This window comes from Phyllopteryx taeniolatus, chromosome 3 (assembly GCF_024500385.1).
Source record: "Phyllopteryx taeniolatus isolate TA_2022b chromosome 3, UOR_Ptae_1.2, whole genome shotgun sequence".
NCBI classification, from domain to species: Eukaryota; Metazoa; Chordata; class Actinopteri; order Syngnathiformes; family Syngnathidae; genus Phyllopteryx; species Phyllopteryx taeniolatus.
This window is the reverse complement of record NC_084504.1, coordinates 17,843,767-17,867,721: the sequence shown is the minus strand read 5'-3', so window position 1 is coordinate 17,867,721 and position 23,955 is coordinate 17,843,767. Positions and strand designations below refer to the sequence as shown.

Below are 23,955 nucleotides of genomic sequence, written 5' to 3'. Positions count from 1 at the left end.
AAAATTTTGATAATAAATAAACCAAACCAAATCTAGCAATGTTATAATTTTCAGTCAATCTCTTGTATCTGACAACAATCTTTATTTTTAACAATTTCAACAAATGTAAGTATAGCATGTTATTTTTGATTATACACGAACAATTATGATTATTATTTGATATTAATTCACTTTTTCTTTTCTTAATTTCCTCCGAAGAAGACAATACGGTGGACTTACCTGTGAGGCATTTTATTATGAAGAATTTATAGAGTGCTTAGTGCTGACGTTATGCACTTCCGGGTCAGTTACAACCACTCGACGTTGTCGACGTAAACGGTGAGTGTCAAATTATTCATTTTATAGGATATACTTTGTCAACTGATGATAATTAACTAGCGATTTATAGTTCTCGGCGCTTGACGCTAACAGTCAATGTTTAAAAGCAACACAAACATGCTAATACGTCCCTGAATGCTACTGTTCTGTTTAATATTGACATTCAGCTGCTTGTTACCACCACCACAAATATGTGCAACAGCTAATAAGCGCTAATTTGCTTGCAGTCTACAGTGACACTTAAGTGACAACACCATGTCGAGTAAAGAAGTGAAAGCCGCCCTGAAAAGTGCCAGAGAGGCTATAAAAAGCAAGGAGTTCAAAGAGGCGTTGAAACATTGCAAGGTGAGGACGAAATGGGTGTTTATTTGATTTCGGGTACTTTTGATTTTCGTTTTTGTCAAAACCACCACACTGCACTATGTGGTGGTAATGAAATTTCGAGGTTTTTAGCTAACTGTGCTATGCTGGTAGAGTTAGCTTAAATTTTACTTTTTGGTGTCCTTGAGTAAGACACTGATACCCCGAAATGCTCCCCGGGCACTTCAGCTGCCCGCTGCTCCAGTGTGTTCCACTAATATGTGTATGTGTTTACTGTGATGAGTTAAATGCATGCATGTTCATGACAATAAAATATGATTCTTCTTCTTCTTTTTCTTTTAGCTAGCTAGTCCTGTACAACATTTTTATATGATTATCAAGTTTTTACAGGAAAGGTCGTTTGGTAATGACATGCAATAAAAATATTATGTGACTTCAGGGTACAAATGAGGAAAAAAACTTACTCTTACAGTTATCAAAATGTCTGACTTCTCTCTGCCCAAGCATGTGCTTGAGTGACAAGACAAAATGACAGAGGGAATTAAAGAATCCGATTTTGAATAAACTTTATTTATCTGAAATTGGTCAATGTGGCGGTAATGACAGCAACTTTAAGGGACAGACATATTTTAGTAAAAATAAAAGACAGAATATGAAATGTTTTGTATATATGATGAGAAGTCATTAATTCTGTTATATTTTAAGGAATTTATGGTAAAAGTTACACCATTTTAGCATTTTTTTTTTTAGTAGAAAGATAGAGCTTTATATAGCCAAACCCTGTGCAAGGGACAGGGTGAAAACTAAAATACCACCATAAAACCACTCAAAAAATGTCAAAATATACTAATATTAACATGAAATTTTAGACAACACATATAATTAGGCACGCCCACTGCTGGTTATTGAAAAAAACTATTTAAATATATTTTTTCTTTCAATTTTACATCAAGGACACAAAAAGGCCCGTAATCAAATAAGCACCCAAATATGAGATGTTACCATGGTCTTGTTATGACTTTGCTACTGCATTAGTGTAGGTTCAGACCTAGTGACAATTTTGGGTTATGTTGCTGCACAGGGGACGGCAATCGTCCCAATGATCTGAGGGCCCCCTTGTAAAAATGTTGTGATAACATTGCTAACATGTCTGACTTTACTCTCGTATGTCCTGCTGACAGGCTGTTCTGAAGCTTGAGAAAAACAACTACAATGCATGGGTGTTCATTGGCCTTGCTGCCAGTGAGCTGGAGCAACCAGATCAAGCACAGACGGCCTACAAGAAGGCTGTGGAGCTGGAGCCCGAGCAGCTACTGGCATGGCAGGTAATATACGAAATATTGTCAAGTTAATACACAAGTGTACACTTGTTTTCTGTTCTTTCATAGGGCCTGGGCAATTTATATGAGAAGACAGATCAGTGGGATTTCAAAATTGAGCTACCCAACGTCTATCAGAAACTTGTCCAACTGTATGCAAGGTAAGATACAAGAGAGTTTGAACACAGCACTATTGTTTATCTGTTGAAATTGTGCCACTCTGCGTCCGCCGTTCCCAGCTCGGACAAAAACAAGTGTTACGAGGTGATCGGAAAGCTGCAAGAGATGTATCAGTCTGACAAAGACTATTCCAAGGTTTGTAATTTAACATACACTTCTTGTAGTGACTGCACATACAGGTGCGTCTCAATAAGTAAGAATATTGTGGAAAAGTTCGCTTATTTCATTAGTTGAATTTTCAAAAATGAAACTTGATGTTAACATAATTTTAATTGTTTCCTATGTAATAGCCACTTTTGTTGAGATGATGAGCCTGTGGTTTTCATTAGTTAGCTTTAATGAATAACCATCTAAGTTTAAAAGACAAAATCATTTAATATATGATTTTCACATTTTTAATTGAACTACAGAAATAGTGTTCCGCGATATTCTAATTCATTGCAATGCACCTCTTTTCTGTCCTTTTGACCATTCTTGTTGCATGCCTTTTATAGTTGGCACAGGTTTGGCTGCAGTTGATTCAACTGAAACAGGATGACGGCGCAGACAAGAAAGCCTTACTGCAGCTATGGCAACAGATGGCCCAGCTCCTGTCAGCCTGCCTCAGTGACAATGAGCAGGAGACTGAAACACAAAAGCATGTAAGTGTTGTACCATATACTTAAACACCTAACAAATTATAGAGGCTCTATAAGCGATCTCCACTTTGCTTGCGTGGGTTCTGACTGGGTACTCCTGACTTCCTGCCACATTCCAAAAACGTGCATGTAAGCTTAACTGAAGATTCTAAATTGTCCATAGTTGTGAATGTGAGTGTGACCACCTAGATTTAGACTCTTCAATGACTGTTTGGCTGTTAGGCAGTAGTGCCTGGCAGCCCTGCCTCCACCCCCTCGGCTCACTGATCTCTCCAGATTTTAAAGCACCACACCACTCGGGGAGGCACTGATACACGGGGTAGGGCCAATGACTGCCAGTCGGGGACCTGGCCCTCATAGTAACAGGGGGACAGTTGGGTCTCAGTTACTTGCATGGCGGTGCTCCTGAGGCCGGGCCCCCTAGGCTGGATGACTGCTTGGTGTTGGGGCTGACCTCTCATGGGCCGAGGCTGCTCCTTGGGTCCCCCCCCCTTATCGTTCCCTTGTCGGGTGCCCCTATCCGTCCTCCTTTCCAATAAACACGGGACACTCTCCTGCCCTCGGGCTGGGCGGGGACTGGCTGCATCGCGGCCCCTGCGGGTTGGGGGGGGCGTCTGGCTCTCCTGGGGGTGGAAGGGGGGGTGGGGCCGTGGGTGGGGTTTGGTGGTTCGCTGGGGGGGTGGCATTGGGTCCCTGCGGCCCCTGCTGGGTGGCCGGTTGTCGGGGCGCCTCGGTGGGGCCGGCGGACTGCCCTGGGTCCCTCGGTGTGGGACGTGTCCCGTCCCCCGGGCTGCTCTCGTGTGGTGCCCTGGGCCTGATCCTGCCCCTCAATTGATTGGGTGGGGTCCTCAGCCGCCGCGGTGCGGCCACAGCAATTACAGGACACTTCTGTCAGTCTTTGTGCATGTAAAACAGTATCAATTCACTTGCATGTATCCGCAGGCACACACCCCTGGGTGTGGGGTCACCCACTTACTCCAACAAATAACTCATGAATATGCAACTCGCTTGTGTTTCCCCTCACTTATACTCTCGTCCTGTAGACTTTTATAATTTACATAATTAATGCCACCACACTTCAGTTGTGCAGCCGAGTTCACGACACTTGTCCTGCATGCTTCTTCTCCTGTCCTTGTCCTGTCTTTCCCTCACAGGGTATAGCACTACAGCAACACTCATATTTAATGTTTCATTGTTATAGATAATGCAATGATTTACTTCTCTCCTCCTGTTTACAATTAGTGCTTTGTCTTTTGTCTTTGTTTCTCTCTCCCTTCTAGAAACTTTGTTCTGTTCGACCTATCAAGTCTGATTCTCAATAAACCTCAATTATAATACCACAGCAGAAGCTTAAAAACTCTACTGTGACACAGTAAAACTGTTTCGGCATAAAAGGTATACAGATTTTCTATTTTGCTTGACCTAACAGCCGAACGACAAAAAAAAAAAAAAAAACACTCTTCGATGACCACATCATGTATGTTTTTGGAATGTGGGAGGAAGCTAGCACAAGGAGAACATGCTGACTCTACATAGGAGGACCAGAGCCCAGACTTGACCCCAGAACCTCAGAACATTTAGGCAAGGTTTAAAAATGATGTTCTCCTAATATTAGTAGTGTATTTAATTTGCTGTGCTGTGTATCAGTTAAGCACAGCCTTGGAGAAGGCAATGGTTCTTGTTGAGCCGACACCTGGAGAAGAGCACCAGAAGGTCTCTGCCGACTACATCAAATGTCTTTCCAAGGTAAAAGCATTGTATGTTGTTGCCCGACATCTTGGTTGTCTGTGATGGTGCAACACCTTTTGAAAATGACTGAATCACCTGGTGTGTTTGCCACAGCTGCCTGAAGAAGAAGAGAAAATGAAACAAGCGTGCGAGTCGATGCTTTCCCTCTACCCCGCCCAAAGTTATCCTCTTGAAGTCCTTTGTTTTCACTACCTCAAAAAAGGTTCACATAGTGTAGATGCTGACTTGTTTAGTTATTTACAGATAGAGTATGCAAAAAGGGTACATGGTGTGCATTGTCTTTGCAGGTGTCCAGAATGAGGACGCTGTCAGTTGGTTTTCACGGCTTCATAATTTAGCGCCGGACAACGGTTTGTGCGACTTGGGATTTGGCACAAAAGCACTCCAAGAGGGCAGGTATAAAGATGCCATTAAGGACCTTGCACAAGGTTTGTATGGATCCAAAGACACACACTCTGGCCACCTTATTAGGTGGATAGGCACAGTTGATTGAGCCATTACATTATATTAAAAATGTTGTTTGTACAAAGGTATATATTTAATATTTTTATCTTAGTATATGTATGTTGCATTGGTATAGAAGTGCCCTGTACCATTACATTGTGCCATTGTACCCAATGACAAGTCTGGTGAGCATATGCCTCACATAGTATATATATACAGTTGTTGTAAAAGTTGACTTTGTTTCTATTTTGTAAGGATTGAAGAAAAGGAACTTCGGTCCAGCGTGGTACAGTTTGGCAGAGGCTCAGCTTAAAGTGCACAAATACTCAGACTGCTCTAAATCGTGTGCCCAAGGTATTACACACAATATATATGTATATTATTGAAGTAACTGCTTAAAACCAGCTTCAGGAAGCTGATAGCGTGTGTGCTTGTGTTGCAAAAGGTTTAACAGTGTGTGTGCCTGGTGACAAGGAACTGAGGATCAGACTGCTGAAGCTAAGGCTTGAAGCTTTGGTCAGGAGTGGAGAGGATAAGGCTGCAGAACAGGCTTTGGAGACATTTTCCCTGGTAAAACATCACATCCTTTGTGAAATTTACCCATTTAAAAGCCCAAGACTCAAGAAAAAAAAATCTGTTTAAAAATGAAAAAAAATAATACAAATGTTGGGATACATTTTATTTGCTGTTATTCATTATATACAGTAGGTTTTTTTTAAACAAAAAACATTTTGAATCTACTTTTTTTTAATGGCTAAACATAGAGTGGGTCACATGAAAATTTTTGGTGTACCAAAGAAACAAACATAACAAGAGGGTTAATTAGCATGCTGTGACGTGTGTACTTACCCCAGTTCGAATGACGTTGGGACTTTGAGTAGAATTTAAATAAAACGGAATACAATGATTTGGAAATCATTTTGAACCCATATTTGTTTGACTGCGCTACAAAGACAGGATATTTAATGTTTACACTGATGAATGTTAGTTTTTTTTGCAAATATTCTTTCATTTGAATTTGATAAAAGCTGGGACAGGGGCAACAAAAATAATGGGACAGTTGAGCAATGCTCAAACACCAGTTTGGAACATTCTGGAGATGAGAAGGTTAATTGGAAACAGGTGAGTGTCATTATTGGGAAGTTCTCCCCTTTGTGAACAACTGCATGAACAAATGGTCCAACAGTTTAAGAGCGTTTCTCAATGTACAATTGCAAGGAAATTAGGGATTTCATCATCTACGGTCCATAATATCACCAAAAGATTCAGAGAATCTGGAGAAATCTCTCAAGGCCAAAAACCAACATTGAATGCCCTAAAAAATGGAATTATTCTGTCAGGTTGGATGGTGAATGTTGGTGGATAGCCATTTTCAGGTCTCTCCAGAGATACTCAATTGGGTTTAAGTCATGGCTCTGGCTGGGCCATTCAAGAATAGTCACGGAGTTGTTCTAAAGCCACTCCTTCGTTATTTTAGCTGTGTGCTTAGGATCATTGTCTTGTTGGAAGGTGACTCTTCGGCCCAGTCTGAGGTCCTGAGCACTCTGGAGAAGGTTTTTGTCCAGGATATCCCTGTACTTGGCCGCATTCATCTTTTCTTCCATTTTAACCAGTTGTCCTGTCCCTGCAGCTGAAAAACACCCCACAGCATGATGCTGCCACCACCATGCGTCACTGTTAGGACTGTATTGGACAGGTGATGAGCAGTGCCTGGTTTTCTCCACACATACCACTTAGAATTAAGGCCCAAAAGTTCTATCTTGGTCTCATCAGACCAGAGAATCTTATTTCCCACCATCTTGGCGTCCTTGTACATTAATGAGGGAAAAAAGGAACTTAAATTATTTTAGCAAATGGCTACAATATAATAAAGAGTGAAAGATTTAAGAGGTTCTGAATACTTTCTGTACACACTGTATACATCAAGAGCACACAGAAAAACTGCCAGCTTATCTGGGCCAAGCTCATCTGAAATCAAATAACGCAAAGTGGAAACGTGTGCTGTGGTCGGACAGAAATCATGGCTGTCGTGTCCTCCGGGCCAAAGAGGGAAAGGACCATCTGGATTGTTATCAGCGTTAAGTTCAAAATCCAGCATCTCTGATGATATGGGGGTGTGTCAGTGCCCATGGCATGGGTAACTTGCACAGCTGTGAAAAAGGCACCATTAACGCTCAACATCCCTGCTTATTTAAGCAAGACAAATGGCAAGCTACACTCTGCAACATATTACAACAGCAACTTTGTATTAGAGTGTGAGTACTAGACTGGCCTGGCCACACCTGTCTCCCATTGATATTGAATACATTGTATAGTAAATTGCAAAATGCGGCAACGGACACCACAGACTGTTGAACAATTGAAGTTATTCATCAACCAAGAAAGGGAAATAATTCCACCAACAAGAATTAGTGTCCTCAGTTGCCAAACACTTATTGAGGAAAGGAATAAAGGAAAGGGGATGTAGCACAGTGTTAAACATGCTCATGTCCCAGCTTTTTTGGAACGTGTTGTAGCATTAAATTCAAAATGAAGTTTATCAGTTTGAGCATTAAATATCTTGTGTTTGTAGTATATTCAATTGAATATAGGTTGAAAAGGATTTGCCAATCATATTCTGTTTTTATTTACGTTTAACGCAACGTCCCAAGATCATTGGAATTGGGATTTGTTTTAACCAACGTCAAAAATAGAATCACTGATTACATTTACATGTAAATAGTTTGATTCTGGTATTTACGTGAGTTGCTTATAAAATATTCCATTCATAACCTGATTCAATTCTGATTCAATTTCAACTTGTCATCTCAGTACATTTTGTCTTCCTTTCCTTTAGATCCCTAATGCTGACAAAGACCCTTTACTAGTAGCCCTTAAAGGTCGTGCATACCTCAACAGAGGAAAAGTAGTTGAGTCGTTAAAGGTCAGTTTGACTGCAATGTATCACAATTCACATCACAAAAAAGCTTCTTAAAAAATAGGGACAGTAAAATGGAAAAAAAAAAAAAGTTTACCTCCATGTGTTTCGCAGGTGTCTTCACAGCTGGCGGCCTCAAACCCAAACCTGGCCCAGGTGTCGGCGCTGAGGGGACTGGCCCACTTAGCTGAGGACCAGAAACAGCTAGCAGAGCAGAAGTAAAAGCAAAGTCTGATGTACCAGTGGTTGTCCACAATGTTAACCTTTAAAAACAGTCAATAAGATTCCTCCCTTCTCCAGTTTCCTCAAGGCAGCAGCACAAAGCCCTGACTGTGGCGAATATTTTTTCTTGCTGGGCCGACTCTACTGGACTATGGGAGAAGAGACCCGTAAAGACAGAAGCAAAGCACATTCACATTTTCTCAAGGTTAGTAAGAAATAACTATTGGGCTTCAGAATCAGAATCCTTTTTATTTGCCAAGTATGTCAAAAACACACAACGAATTTGTCTCCGGTAGCCGGACTCTAGTATGACAACAGACAGCCATATTGACAATAAATACTTTTGAATACTTTTACTCTACGGATAGTCACTTAGCCTCTAGCATTCTAATGGCAAGAGGGAAGAAGCTGTTGGAATGTCTGCTGTCTGTAGTTTGCATTGATTGATGGCGCCTACCTGAGGGAAGGAGCTGGAAGAGGTTGTGACCAAGATGTGGAGGGTCCAAAAGGATTTTGCACACTCTTGTCTTAGTTCTGGCAGCGTGCAAATCCTCAAGGGTGGGTAGTGGGGTACCGACGATTTTTCTGGCAGTCCTAATTGTCCGTTGCAGTCAGCCTTTGTCCTTTTTTTTTTTGGCAGCACCAAGCCAGACTGTGATGGATGAACACAGGACTGATTCGATGACTGATGTCTAGAACTGCCTTAACAGCTCCTGTGGCAGGCCGTGCGTCCTCAGAAGCCACAGGAAGTGCATCCTCTGCGTTTTGTGGATGGAGTTGATGTTGGTCTCCCACTTCAGGTTCTGAGAGACTGTAATTCCCAGGAACTTGAAGGTTTCAACGGTTGACACAGGGCAGTTGGACAGCGTGAGGGCCAGCTGTGGTGAAGGATGTTTCCTTAAGTGCACGATCATCTCTACAGTCTTGAGCGTGTTCAGCTCCAAGTTGTGTCGGCCGCACCACAGCTCCAGCTGCTCTAACTTCCTGTCGATACGCAGACTCGTCTTTGCCCTTAATGAGGCCGATGACTCTGGTGTGGATGAGGTGGTGTCTCCCAGCCTCACCTGCTGTGTCCTGCCCGTCAGGAAGATGTAAATCCACTGGCAGATAGCAGGTGAGACGCTGTGCTGGAGAAGCTTGGAGGAGAGGAGATTGGGGATGATGGTGGTGAACGTAGAGCTGAAGTCCATGAACAGGATCATCGCGTAGGTCCCTGCACCGTCGAGGTGTTTTAGGATGAAGTGCAGTCCCATGTTGACTGCGTCATCCGCAGACGCAGTCAACATGGGACAGCACTTCATCCTAGAACACAGTTTGCCCGGTAGGCAAACTGCAGGGCGTCCAACAGGGGTCCTGTGATGCTCTAGAGGTGGTCCAGCACGATGCGTTCAAAGCATTTCATGACCACAGATGTCTGGGCGACAGGCCTGTAGCCATTCAGACCCGAGATTGCAGGTTTCTTGGGGACTGGGATGATGGTGGAGCATTTGAAACAGGACGGTACTTCACACAGTTCCAGAGATCTATTGAAGATCTGTGTGAAGATTGGAGCGAGCTGGTCTGCGCAGACTTTTGAGGCTTGATGGGGACACAACGTCTGGGCCCATCGCTTTGTTGATCTTTTGTTGTTTGAAGATGCGTTTCATTTCCTGTTCATGAATGGTCAACGCAGAAGTCAGAGATGCAATAGTGGTACGGCTGGGTGGGTGTGGGGTGTGAAAGTGTCCTTTTCAAATCTGCAGTAGAAGGTGTTCAATTTGCCAGCTAGTCCTCTTTTGTTCTCTGCTTGGGGGATGGTCGCTTGTAGTTGGTTAGCGATTTTAATCCTCGCCAGACTGACTTAAAGTCGTTGGCAGTAAACTGTTTTTCCAGCTTTTCTGCATAATTTCTCTTTGCGATGTTAATTTCTTTAGTCAGCTAATTTCTAGCTCTGTCCCCACTTCAATTGGTGTCCTCTTTATCTTGGCAAAGTTGCTTAACTTTGGCAGTGAACCACGGCTTGTTGTTATTGAACGTGCGAAATGTCTTTCCAGGTACACATACATCTTCACAGAAACTGGTTTAGGATGTGACGCTGCCCATATTTTCATCCAGGCTGCCAGTTGAAGTTTCAAAGACACTCTAGTCTGTGCAGTCTTGAAGTTCTGTCTTTGCTTCATTGGTCCACTTCTTCACTGTTTTCACCACAGGCTTCGCACTTTTAAGTTTGTGCCTGTATGTTGGTGTTAAGTGAATTAAGCAGTGATCAGACGAGCCCAGAGCTGCACGGGAATAGCACGGTATGCGTCATTTAACGTGGTATAGCATTGGTCAAGAAGGTTTTCCCTGGTAGGACAGTCAATGTGCTGTTTGTATTTAGGGAGTTCGTGGTTGAGTTTAGCTTTGTTAAAGTCGCCGAGAATAATGAGGGGTGAATCTGGGTGCTGTTTTTCAAGTTTGTTTACTTGTTCAGTGAGCATTAGCAGTGTGGCGTTTGTGTCAGTCTGTGAGGAAATTTAGACACTTGCGAGGATGAAAGAAGTGAACTCGCGTGGCGAGTAGAAAACTGCGACTCCCAAGTCCAGGCTACAGTTTGTGTTGAGCTCCGAGACGTCGGTACATAATTTTTTGTTGACATAGAAGCATATTCCGCCTCCTTTTGTTTCCCCCGATAGCTCCTTGACGCGGTCTGCTCGGTGTAGCTGGAAGCCCGGAAGAATGACGCCGCCGTCGGGGATGCGTTCACATAGCCATGTCTCCGTGAAGTAAAGGGCGGCGGAACGTCCGAAGTCTTTACTGGTCTTTGTGAGAAGACGAAGCTCGTCCATTTTATTGGGTAGAGAGCGTAGATTTGTGAGGTGAATCGATGGGAGCGGCATTCGGAATCCTCTCTTCCAGAGCTTGACCTGCACTCCGGCTCGCTCCCCCGTGGCGTCGCGTCTATGCGCTGTAGATCACAGCCACTCCACCAGTCAGTAACTCAGAGAAAGGATTTGTAAAAGTTGGTGAAAGAAAGCATGGAGTAGACTCCCTAATGTTTAGCAAGTCTTCTCTTGTGTCAGTAAGTCGTGTAAAATCTCAAAGGCAAATGAAAAACACAAAAACATAGACAGACCTAGAGAGCTCGTTACCGACGCGACCACATGGTTAGCCTGTTGGTTTCTCAGCCTCAATTTGTGTGTACTTCAGGCTGCAAAGTTGGACCCACACCTCGGTAGCGTGTTCCGCTACCTTGGACATTATTATCGGGAGGTGGCCAATGACTCAGGTCGGGCACGTGGCTGCTACAAGAAGGCCTTTGACTTGGATAGTGATGATGCTGAGTCCGGCACGGCTGCAGTTGATCTCAGCATGACACATGAAGATATGGTAACGTTTGTATTTTTTCCCCACACCTTTCTGAACGTGGAAAATGTTTGAGTGTTTAATTGTCTTGTTGATGTATTTTTTTTCCATGTTCATGTTTCAACAATAACATCATTATAATAACATTAGTAAAAAAAAAAATGTAATCTTTTTTTTTTTTTTTAAACAAATCGTTCTCTAATTTCTCCTTCATTTTCCATATTGTCTGCTACTACAGGATACTGCATTGGCAATACTTCAGTCAGTGATCGAGAAGGCCACTCCAGGTTCTGCTAAATGGGCCTGGATGAGACGAGCCCTTTACTACCTAAAGGTTGGGCAGCATCAACAGGCCATTGCAGAGTAAGGACGAAAGATTGTTCATTTTGATCGTGAAGATTTAAGCATGTTATTGATTGTGTATTATGCATTTGTAGTCTCCAGGCAGCTCTGAGAGCAGATCCGGAGGACTGGGTGTGTTGGGAGTGTTTAGGTGAGGCCTACCTAAACCGCCAGAGTTTCACAGCAGCTTTGAAGGCCTTCGGGAAAGCCCACATCCTTCAGCCTACCTCCATCTACAGCGTCTACCAGGCCGCTGCGATCAAACAGACCCTCGGCAAGTTCAAAGAGGCCGTCGCTGAGTATTTGCAAATCACAGCACAGCATGACTATGTCCCTGCTCTGAAAGGTATAATAACATTGTGTGTGTGAGACACTGCACAATTTTCTAATCTTTCACTGGCAAAATTTAATTACACTTCAATTATGTGTCATTGAGGTCTTGGTGAGTGTCAGCTCTCTCTGGCAAAACATTTAATGGAGGATTGCAGAGACGGTGGAGCCATAGACCTGATTGAGCAAGCTATACAGAACCTCTTCAAGTAAGTAAGAATTTGTAATGTGACACCTGTCATTGTCTCCCATCTTATCGACTGACAGATTTCTGCCAAGTGGTACAGTTCAGTTCGACGTGGTAGGTTTGTAAAAGTATATGTGACTTCTCGGTTTCATCATTGGACAATAGTGTCAAGCTTCATCCTGTACCGTCTGTTAAGATTAGTACCAAAAAACGGTTTTACCCAATATATTTTTTGACAATGGAAATGCCACAAAAAGAGTGCCGACTTGACGGAAACAAAGCCTCTTCACCAAGCAGTACAGTTTAGATAATTTTGTTAGAATACAAATTTTTCCATGTAACCAAATATCACCCACTTATGACATTATGTTTGTGTAGCATGTTTCTGGATGATGTCAGATTGTAGCACTGCTCTGTGTCATTTTGATCTTCTTTATACTTAAATGGCCAGTGACTCACTTGACATGCTGCAATGCCACATTATTGCCATCCCACTTACATACTCCACAACCCTGATCAGAATTTACAGATCCAACCAAACTGGATTGTACTGCTAAATCGGAATGGAGCTTTTGTGATCTTTGTCATTTTTGTGCTCCTCAGGGCTGCGCAGCTGCGATCTGACTTGTCCTGTTTATGGAAGCTGCTGGGAGATGCATGCTCTGCTGTCAGTACAGTGTCTTTAAAGAGAGCTCAGGTTCACATGCCAGCAGCCCTAGCTGGTTTGGACCCCCAAAATCAAGTCCACATACTGAACCAGACTCAGACTCTCAGAGTTGGAGAGAGGTATGACAGCTGCCAGTTACATCCTACATATTTAATAACTTACTGATGTTACTGCCATTATGTGATGCTTTCATTCTAATCTGAACGTTGAATGTTCTATGTTTGTCTCCATAGGTGTTACACTCGTGCACTGAAGCCCATGCCAGAGGTCGCCAGCCTTTGGTATGATCTGGGACTCAACTTTTATCATCAGGCTCGGCTGACCCGTGATGTAGAGGAGGAGCAACCATTACTACTAGAGAAAGCACAACAAGTACTATAGTTCCCAGCATGTCTTCATTTTTTGGGACCATACGTGTTCTTTAAATTGAATTTTTGCTTTTTTCAGTGTTTAAGAAAGGCAGTCATGATGGACAGTGGCAACCATAGCTACTGGAATACTCTGGGAGTGATCAACACAAGCAAAGGTATTGTTTGAAAAGTGCTTTTAATATTCAGAGATTTGTAATGTTATATTTTATTATCAGCTGCAGTTAACTTTCCAGGTTGTCAGGATAAACAGCCATGTTTCAAATGAGTGCCTTTGAAAGGAATGTATAATAACCTTTACCCTTTTCTATAACACCAGGTCTAGAGAACTTGGCCCTGGCTCAGCATTGCTTCATCAAGTCCATTCAAGTTGAATCAAATGTATGTATGTATGTATGATGAGCTTGATGGTGATACATTGGCTTCAACTATTTTTCTCAGGATCTAAAATTTCTTTACAGAACGTTGTGGCCTGGACCAACCTGGGCACCTTGTATCTGAAAAAGGACAATATGGAGGTATGCGTTTCATATTACACTTTACATCTTGATTCTTTTTGTTTTTCATCGGTGAGTGATACAAGTGCTTCCATTGTTAAGGCCTTGTCTTCTCTTTTTTTTAGCTTGCTCATGAGGCCTTTAAGGTTGCACAGTCATTGGAGCCGCTGTATGTCAACTGCTGGATTGGACAGGTAGATTTTTGTTGTTGTTGCTTTAGAATGAATTGGCCCAAATGTTCATGTGAACATTGAGATGTTCAGATGCCTGTTGATTCTAAGTACAACTGTTAATTTTTGGTGTGACATCTTTTGCCATCTTGCCAGGCACTGATAGCAGAGAGAGTAGGAAGCTATGACACCATGGATCTTTTCAGACATACCACCGAACTCAGCACACATGTGCGTGACCACATCTCTTTTGAAAAATTCACTTTGAAGCCTTCTACTCATACATCAAATAAATGTCCATGTAACCTTTTTATGTTGTATTGTTCTCTCCCTTCCTCTTTCCACTTGATCATTCACCTCCATCCAGACAGAGGGAGTGAAAGGTTACGCCCACTGGGTGTGTTCCACCTTGTTGGATAAGAGCAAGAGAGAGACTGAACAGTACCGCTACAACATAGTCCAGATGAATGCCATCTCTGCTGCCCAGGTGGCACTCAGCAAGTACACCGGTACGCTATCAAAGTCCACTCTAATTCTATGTGAGTCATGAAGACGATCTTGTGAAGTAGGAAGTTTTCTTTCCAGAAAGGATCCAGTCGGATGCGGATGCGTTCATTATGCTGGGCTTCCTGACGGAACATCTGCAGCTGAATAGACAGGCTGTACAGGCCTATCAAAGGTATGACTGAGAAGACTAAAAATACTAAAATAAAAATAGTTTAGAATGGTATGGTACAGTATGGCTCAGGCCTTCACGAAAAACAAACAGTTCTGAATGTCTATCTGACTAGAAAAATCATGAACCATTGGGTGAGCCACTACAGTCCTGTAGGTGGTGGTAATGCACATTACAAAGTGGGTGTTAACCGCCACACACCTTTTCTCTCCGCTGCTTCATCTGCTGGATCTGTTCACTGTTACACTTTCTCCCAAAGAGGACTAACTGTGAAAGGTTATCACAAATTCCGCAATCTGCACCTTTATCTTGACCACTCTTCTGTAAATTTTAAAAAAATTCTATAGTTTCATCATGATCATGCTAACATAAAAAAACTATCCAAACAACAAGCACCAATCCACACACTAAGAATCTCTTAATACTGTATAATTTATTTGCAGTTACTGCCTGAAAGATCTCAATATAGTGTACATAACAACAACATGGCAGCAAATGAATGGCATTAACTAACTAACCGGTGAAAATATTAATGTACCTCTCGCATTTGTGCTTGGCAAATGTAAGACCTTGCTTTACCTGAGTCACACTCATCATATAGTTTATTTAGAATTGTGCGTGTTTTTAAATCTCTCCCCTCAGAGCTGTTGAGCTGCTTGAGTCCATCTCCCTCACAGAACACTTGTCTTTTGCTCGGAGCAACTATGCTCGTACTTTATGGTAAGAAATTCTCCTAAATCCCAGCAAACAAAGTGTTTTACTGACAGTACCTCTATTCACCATAGTTCTGCCTCACAAAATCAGTTTTACTGTGTCCCCTGCAGTTCTTGTGGACGTTGGGAGGAGGCGATCCATGTTTATAACTCCACTACCCTGGAGGAGCTCAGTGATCTGACAGGGCTGGCTCTGGCATACTGCAAGGCAGGACTTATACCAGAGAGCATCAGCAGTGAGTAGCAGCCATTAAGCCCTTTGATGCTGTATGTGGTATGCCCGAGCAACTGTGAAATGTTTTATATGTGCTGTGTAGCATATGAGCGTGCCCTGGCTGTGGCCTCGAGCGAAAAGGAGACAGCGTACATCTTGACAGCTCTTTCCCTGCTACAGCACCAGCAGGGCAATGTAGACTCTGCCAAGACCCTGCTGTTCAAATGGTGAGTATTGTATTTATTTACTACAAATATTGTGCCTTTGTTCATCTATCTATGCTATGGATGTATCGTAACAGGCAGCACAAGTAAATGTTCTTCCACTAGATGGCACAAGGTACAATTATCCTAAATGAAACATTGGCTCTCCTGTACAGTACTGACAGTCTGTCCTCCACAGCTCCATGTTAAAGGAACCAGTACCAGAGTCTCTTCTGTGTTTATGTGCCCTTGGATTGGTCCACAATGATACAACGCTAGCTGCCGCTGCCCGCACAGAGCTGCTCAAGCAAGGCTCGGCCTGTGTGACTTTTATTGAGCAGCGGTGTCTTCTCACCTGCACCTTACTGGTGCTTCAGGGGAACTACAGTGCAGTACAAAGAGAGGCATCCAGAGCTGTACACAGGTGAGCTGGAGAAATAATGCATTATATCTAGACACAATAACACAAGTAGCACATTGACACTGCATTGTTCCAGTCAACTAACTTCTCCTCGGGCCTTTCCTGCTTTCAGCTATCCGGGGAACTCATCTTTTTGGTCACTCCTGTCCAGACTTGTACCCCAATACTACCCCAGGAAGGCAAATGTAAGCCACATGCAAACACCACAACAAATTACCAAATTATGCTGACGGGTAATGTCATTTTTTTGTCTTCCAGGGGGGAGCCATGGCCGGACACGTCGCCTGCCTCTCTAGTATGACCCAGGGAAAGGTAAACTAGCACGTCATCATAAATTCCTTTCATTATTTATAGCTCACTGTCTATATATCCTTTGTTAAAGCTGTAGAAGCTAATAAGTCCATACAGTAAAGGGAGGAACATTTTCAGTTATTAAGGCCTTTGCAAAAAACAGCAAACAAACAAACGTTTTTAACCTGTAGAGGGCGTTGCTGTACAGTGGAGTGAACCAGCTGGCCTGTGGGAGACACTCTGGAGAGGATGCTCAAAGAAATGCTCTGAAGACCATGCAGAGAGCTGTGCTGCTCTGTCCTGGTAGATTTACACACATATTGCTAACACACTTTCTGAAAACCCAACGCATACGCTTTATATCAATGTGTAAGAATTTAATACAGTAAACCCGTGCTATACCACAGTTCACGCTACACGGTCCTGCTATTTTGCGGTTTTTCATGATTGCGCAATACCTTTTTTTTCTTTTTTCTTCAAACCAGTTAAGGTAATTGATCGTGCAGGTAGTCTCTCCGGGATGCAAACACCGTATTTTTTGGACCCTATATGTTATTAATTTTTATATTTTGCCTTTTTTTTTTAATCATTGCTCTCTCGCTCTCGCTCTCTCTCTTATATATACGCACACACACACATATATATATATATATATATATATATTCTGTTTAAGTGTGTTTGTTTAAATGTGTTTGTTTAAATGTGTTTGAAGTCCCTAAAACAATTTAAAGTTTAAAAAAAAAAAAAAAAAACGGGTCTGTAGCAGAACCCCCACGATGGATGGGGGTTTACTGTATCTGTAGCTGAGAAGCATTTCAACATTTATGGCTGGTCTATACATCACAGTTAATGTACTGAGTTTTTTTTCGTAAGGTGCCAGTGTTTCAGCAGTGTCTCCTCTACTTCCAGACGATCCAGCAGCGTGGGCAGGATTAATGGCTGCCTGTCACACAGAAAACACTTCCTGTTATCTTTCTAGCTCAGCCCCTCGTAGGCAAGGACTAGAGCAAACCCTCATGTCAGTGGTTTCTGAGAAAGGTATGCGTTTTATTTTTTCGCTATATCATACAGTGGGGGAAGTATTTATTTGATCCCCTGCTGAATTTGAAGTTTGCTCATGCTCATTGTTGTTTATTGACAACACCGGGTTACAAAAAAGTCTTTTTTTTTTTTTTTTAAACTGCTTTAGGACAATTTTGCATCACTGAATCTGAAAATAATACCTGTTTCTCTTGTTCAGGTCAGGGTTTTATGCCAAGTTGTAAACAGTTTATTAATCAAATATAAAATTTGATTCCTGTAAATCAAATAGTAGAAATTGATAAAAGTAAGTACCTGTAAATCAAATGTTACTTCATTATTGTTCAAAATTCAGGGCATTTACATTCAGGGCATGAACCTCGGTTTATTTGAACCGCTGAAGCGAAAAATACCTGTACATGTAAACAAAAATGTGGACATAGTTAAAAAAGTTGACCTGATTGAGCAAAACCAATTCAACACATCAAAATTGACCTAAATTACCTAAAATAGAAATCTTAGACAATAAATTTGTTGTTGATCAGTGTTATGAATTCAGAACAAACTCGTATAGAAGTTTTGCATTTTATTGTGCGAAATAAATATTTGAATACTCAGCAGACTATTAATTCTGTACTTTGTGGAGAACCCGTTGGGTTGGGAAGCACAGCGATGAGACGCTTGTACTTAGTTGCCAGATTTGCATGCAATTTAGAGGGATTATTGGCACACTCCTCTTTTTAGAAACTCTGTAAATACTTTTGAGTTTCTCGGCTGCCGCTTGGAAACTGGAAGCTTTAGCTCCCTCCACTGGTTTTCCATTGGTATGGGGCTTGGACACTGCACTCCATGACCTTGATATATTTCTTCTTGGGCCACTCCTTTGTTACCCTGGCAATATGTTTTGGGTCATTGTTGTGCTGGAAAGATGTGACGAACAAGATTGTTGACCTGCACACTCACCAACTAGGTCTTTCATTGGATGTCCTTAGAGTGCAGGCCTACCTAATGCTATTGTAAGTGAGTCTATATGATGGAAGCCACAGCTAACTAGAGACTTGTGTATTCCAGTGCGTAGTGTTGAGGAGATAGAGCGCCCCCTAGCCCAGTCTCTGGAAGGATGGGTACTACAACAGGCAGTGAGTGGTCTTATGCTGAGTGGACAACTTCAACAGGCAGAAGCACTCTGCTCACAGGTGACATTTACACAAGTTTTTGTTTATATTTCAGTCTTGTTTTATAATTTACTGCATTGTACACATGACCTATTGTAGACAATGTAAATGGGATGATACAAAAGTGTACTTATTGAGTTTCTTTTGCTGTACTTCGTTCTAGGTGCTGAATGTGTCCCCAGAGCATCCCACAGTGGTGATGTCGCTTAGACAAGTACAGTGTCAGCGCCTCCTTGAGGCCGGCGATGGTACTTTCCTTTCAGAATCTGCCCTGGAGCAGCTTAACAGTGCTGTGATGTTGAACCCCACAAATATCGCGGCGTGGCATGTAAGGATGAGCTATCACAGTCATTTCAAGCACCAGTGGTCCATCGGGCTATTGTGTTTTGACTCATTAGAGAGAAATAAGACTACCAAATAAAACTTTATTTTTGCTTTATATTGCGATGGTCTGGGAAGACTGTAGTAATGCTTATTTACTGCAAAGATGACCGATTATATTCTGTAGTAGGATCACCATATTGGGTCCATATATTGTCACTGAACAAATAATAGTCAGCAGCTTCTTTTGATGCTAGCAAATCACTGTTTGAATGTGCTGCTGGAAATAGAGTATACATTATACTTGATATATTAGATTTGAGTCTATAGTTAAATGTTAGAATAGATTGTGGCACTACTTTCTAGTGGTTTAAATAATTGGGTCAAACTTCGGTTATAACTCACCTCATCAATAATGTTAACTCATATCATTGTGAATCTAAACACTACATCTCCTCTAACAATTTCCCAGTGGTTAGCCGCGGTGTACATCAGCCAGGGTCTGCTCATGCAGGCAGTCATGGCACTCAGGCACAGTTTGCAGCTCGCCTCCCAGCTCGGCATGCACAGCAGTCAAGTAGCCAGCCTACTGCGACTCGGCCTACTAGCGCTGAGGCCCTGTATGGTGAGTGTGTGTTTGTTTTCATTACCTGCACAAGCAGAAGCGATGAAAGGCATCCAGCTGTAGGATCAGCCAAGGTCAAAGGGAAAGTCAAACAAGATGAGGCGCTACCTTTGTGATTCAAATTGAGAGGACAGTAAATCCCTATACAGCAGATGGTTTTTTTTTTTTAGATGAGCAGATTTAAAAAAAAGACACACAAACAAGCAAAAAAAGCCAAAACAGGCGAGAAAGAATTTACATTACAATTATAAAAAGGGAATGTTTTACCATGTGATCAGCAGCATGACTTCCCATGTTAATCCTCAACTGTGTGTGTGTGTGTGTGTGTGTGTGTGTGTGTGTGTGTGTGTGTGTGTGTGCGCACGCGCTGACCTGTTCAGGCGGGTGTCCCTGGAAACGACTGGAAAGATCTGGTCCTACAAGCTACCACAGAGGCCTTGAAGCTGGGCTCCTGCCCTGTGGCTCGCCTAATCCAGGCCCTGCTCCAGTTTGTTGCCAAGATGGCTGCCAGGTAGTGGCCCAGCACTATTTCACCATATCAAAGACCCTGTCACATTAGGTACACGAGTATTTTATAGAACACACTTATGGCCTTAAAGAAGTTTCTAACAATAGACTAAATACAGTGGACTATGTAATGTCTGATTCTGGGGAGGAAAAACACATTTCCATAGGATAACATACAGTACTGTATTTTCACGACCATAAGGCGCACCGTATTAAAAGGGGCAGTCTCAGTTACGGGGTCTATTTCTGTATTTAACACATACATAAGGCGCACCGTATTATTGAGTGCAGGCATGGTAAAACATGCATGCTAGCGTATGTTTTTAAAAAGGCAGCAGGAGCAAAACTGAGTTCGGTTGTACTTTATTGAAGTATTTAACAATGTACTCACGTTATTTTTTTATCAATTCTCATCCACAAATACATCAAAGTCCATCCATCCATCCATTTTCTACCGCTTATCTGAGGTCGGGTCGCGGGGGCAGTAGCTTTCGCAGGGACGCCCAGACTTCCCTCTCCCCAGCCACTTCATCCAGCTCTTCCGGGAAGATCCCGAGGCGTTCCCAGGCCAGCCGAAGGATATAGTCTCTCCAGCGTGTCCTGGGTCGTCCCCAGGGTCTCCTCCCGGTGGGACGTGCCCGGAACACCTCACCAGGGAGGCGTCCGGGAGGCATCCGAATCAGATGCCCCAGCCACCTCATCTGGCTCCTCTCGATGTGGAGGAGCAGCGACTCTACTCTGAGATCCTCCCGGATGACCGAGCTTCTCACCCTATCTCTAAGGGAGAGCCCGTACACCCTGCGAAGGAAACTCATTTCGGCCGCTTGTATCCGGGATCTTGTTCTTTTGGTCACGACCTACAGCTCGTGACCATAGGTGAGGGTAGGAACGTAGATCGACCGGTAAATCTAGAGCTTCGCCTTTCGGGTTAGCTCCTTCTTTACCACAACGGATCGATACAAAGTTCACAACACTGCAGACGCTGCACCCATCCGCCTGTCGATCTCCCGTTACATTCTTCCCTCACTCGTGAACAAGACCCCAAGATACTTGAACTCCTCCACTTGGGGAAGGAGCTCATCCCCAACCTGGAGAGGGCATGCGACCCTTTTCCGACTGAGGACCATGGTCTCAGATTTGGAGGTGCTGATTCTCATCCCAGCAGCTGCACACTCAGCTGCGAACTGCTACAGTGAGAGTTGGAGGTCACGGCTTGATGAAGCCAACAGAACCACATAATCTGCAAAAAGCAGGGATGTAATACTGAGGCCACCAAACCGGACCCCCTCTACGCCTCGGCTGTGCCTAGAAATTCTGTCCATAAAAGTTATGAACAGAATCGGTGACAAAGGGCAGCCTTGGCGGAGTCCAACCCTCACCGGAAACGAGTCCGACTTACTGTCGGATATGTGGACCAAACTCTGACTCCGGTCGTACAGGCTGAAGAGTGTGATCCCGCTGTAGTGGAACACACCCTCTGGTCCCCCTTCTTAAAAAGGGGCACCACCACCCCAGTCTGCCAATCCAGAGGCACTGTCCCCGATGTCCACGCGATGTTGCAGAGGCTTGTTAACCAGGACAGCCCTACAACATCCAGAGCCTTGAGGAACTCCGGGCGGGGTTCGGATCGCCAAGGTCCCCGCCTTCGGCAACTGGCCAGTTCGCACTGCACCCGACCCCTATGGCTCTTCCCACAGGTGGTGAGCTCCTCCATTTTGGAGAAAATGTAAGACTTTTAAGTGTGCCTTATGGTCATGAAAATACGGTATATACCGATTTTTAAGATCTTAACCGAATTTTAAAATATGAGAGACCCTAGACATGACCAGGAAAAAAATCTTAATGCTCTTAAAGTGCATGGTGTGCTCAAGATAACCATCACTGCACACCACACACATCTCCCTATCGACAATCACGAATCTTCTCCCCCACACCAGATGCCTGTTATGCCTCCAAGACCGACCTGTTAGAGGCAGCATGGTGCCACATGACATAAGAAGAAATAGAACAAGCCAGTTTAGTGTTAGCTTATTTGGTAACTACATTTTGGTCGCAAACTCTTCGCCTTGTCGTATTTTGTGGATAATGGTTTAGGAGACACCTTATCCAAACACTCAACACAACCAGTTACTCCTCTGTTTGTGTCCGGCAATAATCCCATCTTCACGTCTCTTCCTAGTTGGACATCATTCAATTTAAGATCACAATCACGGAGTCCGTAGCTCGGCCAAATTCTGTGTTAAGCACAGACATCAAGATGTGTGATCATATCATATAGATCTTGAACAGCCTTAACATTTACAATCATCCCAGACCAAAAAATCACGTAACACACCTCACACCAAAGGATGATTGCTCAGGATAATCTTTCAGACACATCTGAGAATCAGACCTTTGGCTGACCTTGATCGAAAGAGAGGAAAACTGGTCAAATAAGGCTCTGTTATTGATATTTGTATGTTTTAGATGTCCCAACAATTGTGAACCTTATTGTACAGTTATGGCTCTGATCATAAGGTTTTAATGGGCCATCTTCTCCTGCCATGGGTAAAACTTGTGACACTGCCCTGCATTGTTCTTAGCCCTCATTCTGTCCGTTCTCTTATTTAGCATCAGTGGGTGGATTGTGTGACTCAACAATGGCTTTCACTCATGTTGATCTTTATGCGATCAGAAGGTAAAAAGCTTTTTCCCTTACGGTTAAATGAGCCCTCTTAGGCCCTGGAGTGACTACACAGAGGGAGGCTCAGTGGAACTCTAATGGATTATTCAAGTCTCTCTTGACATCTTAAGAACTCATATGGTCAAGTATCTAACACCCTCTGCTTCCTCCCACAATTCCCAAGAGGCCCTTTTACTATTATCTATTTGAACTGTACCGCTCGCTCCTATTCGATAATAATCTTAAGTACAGTAGCTTTGCTTACCTCAGGTGTCTGCCTCCTTTTGTGCGCTCTACAGGGATACCAGGCGACTGTTGGAAAAGCTGGTCTATGTCCCCTCTCAAGAATTCCCTGTGACTGTGGCACACGTGGCCAGCTGGTACCTGCTAAGGCACTTGCATTCCAAAAATGACCAGGAACTAATTAATGTAAAGCACACTTTCATCCTTACACATGCATATCTGGCAACTTCTCAGACAAACTAAGCCAATCACTGCAGGTGACTCTTAATGTGCCTTTTCATTTTTACGCAGGCACTTTTGGAGCACGCCAGAATGAACGGGGATCAACGATTGCTGGACTTTCATTTACAGCTTGTTTCTTCATCCTGAATGTTGCCCCAGTGCCTCTTTAAAAAAATATATATATATAATTTCTCCACCCATGATGATCTCAGGCCCCATTTCACATGGTGTGATTTGAATCTTAAAGGGACACTAAACCCACATTTTTCCCCCCAATACATTGTATGTTGCCAGCACTAGTCAAAACACAGTACTCTGATTAATATTGTGATCGTGGAATAATCCATCAACGTAAGGGGACCGCCATGTACGCCGAATTCGTCATCAGCCCTCGACGGGAAATGGCGTCGAAGTGCAAGCAGCCCCTTACCTGTTATTACAGCTCGTTATAGAAATTTAATGGCTGACAAATTTTGAGAGCGATGGATTTAATCACTCGATCCTGTGTACACCATGCCTGAGATGTAAATCATGGAATTGCTGTCAACTGTCAACTCGAACTGTAGCAAAGAATAAAAACGTAAAATACCTTCTAAGAAAGAGGTATGCAAAAAGAAATCCAGATCGGCTCACAACTTGGTAAGTACATGTAGAAGATGCCTTTATGAT

At 43.1% G+C, this 23,955-nt stretch overlaps 1 protein-coding gene across 2 annotated transcripts; it reads left to right on the top strand.

Annotated features, from left to right (window-relative positions):
- The first annotated feature begins 187 nt into the window (after positions 1–187).
- On the top strand, positions 188–23,908 carry skic3 (SKI3 subunit of superkiller complex). Of its 2 annotated transcripts, XM_061767256.1 has the most exons (41): positions 188–318; positions 546–663; positions 1,821–1,964; positions 2,028–2,119; positions 2,198–2,273; positions 2,633–2,779; positions 4,424–4,522; positions 4,619–4,727; positions 4,813–4,953; positions 5,225–5,323; positions 5,415–5,539; positions 7,806–7,892; positions 8,001–8,104; positions 8,187–8,313; positions 11,277–11,456; positions 11,671–11,795; positions 11,870–12,120; positions 12,211–12,313; positions 12,895–13,077; positions 13,192–13,330; positions 13,406–13,484; positions 13,646–13,707; positions 13,788–13,844; positions 13,949–14,017; positions 14,150–14,224; positions 14,361–14,502; positions 14,579–14,672; positions 15,312–15,389; positions 15,494–15,618; positions 15,700–15,823; positions 15,999–16,223; positions 16,333–16,405; positions 16,479–16,532; positions 16,703–16,814; positions 17,421–17,549; positions 18,603–18,727; positions 18,870–19,034; positions 19,500–19,652; positions 20,033–20,163; positions 23,121–23,250; positions 23,356–23,908. In XM_061767256.1, the coding sequence occupies exons 2-41, from the start codon at positions 574–576 to the stop codon at positions 23,431–23,433; spliced, it is 4,701 nt and encodes a 1,566-aa protein (XP_061623240.1). In that variant the 5' UTR covers positions 188–318; positions 546–573; the 3' UTR covers positions 23,434–23,908. The 2 variants fall into 2 exon arrangements, with proteins under 2 accessions (XP_061623240.1, XP_061623241.1); XM_061767257.1 differs by lacking the exons at positions 188–318; positions 546–663; positions 1,821–1,964; ... (1 more) ...; positions 2,198–2,273; positions 2,633–2,779 and adding an exon at positions 4,256–4,357.
- The last annotated feature ends 47 nt before the right edge of the window (positions 23,909–23,955 follow it).

Excerpts from the sequence above, each read along its gene's own strand:
- skic3 (XM_061767256.1), top strand. The coding sequence starts at position 574 with ATGTCGAGTAAAGAAGTGAAAGCCGCCCTGAAAAGTGCCAGAGAGGCT. Across the intron at positions 664-1,820 it reads AGGCGTTGAAACATTGCAAG|GCTGTTCTGAAGCTTGAGAA; the intron begins GTGAGGACGAAA and ends TCCTGCTGACAG. Across the intron at positions 19,653-20,032 it reads TAGCGCTGAGGCCCTGTATG|GCGGGTGTCCCTGGAAACGA; the intron begins GTGAGTGTGTGT and ends TGACCTGTTCAG.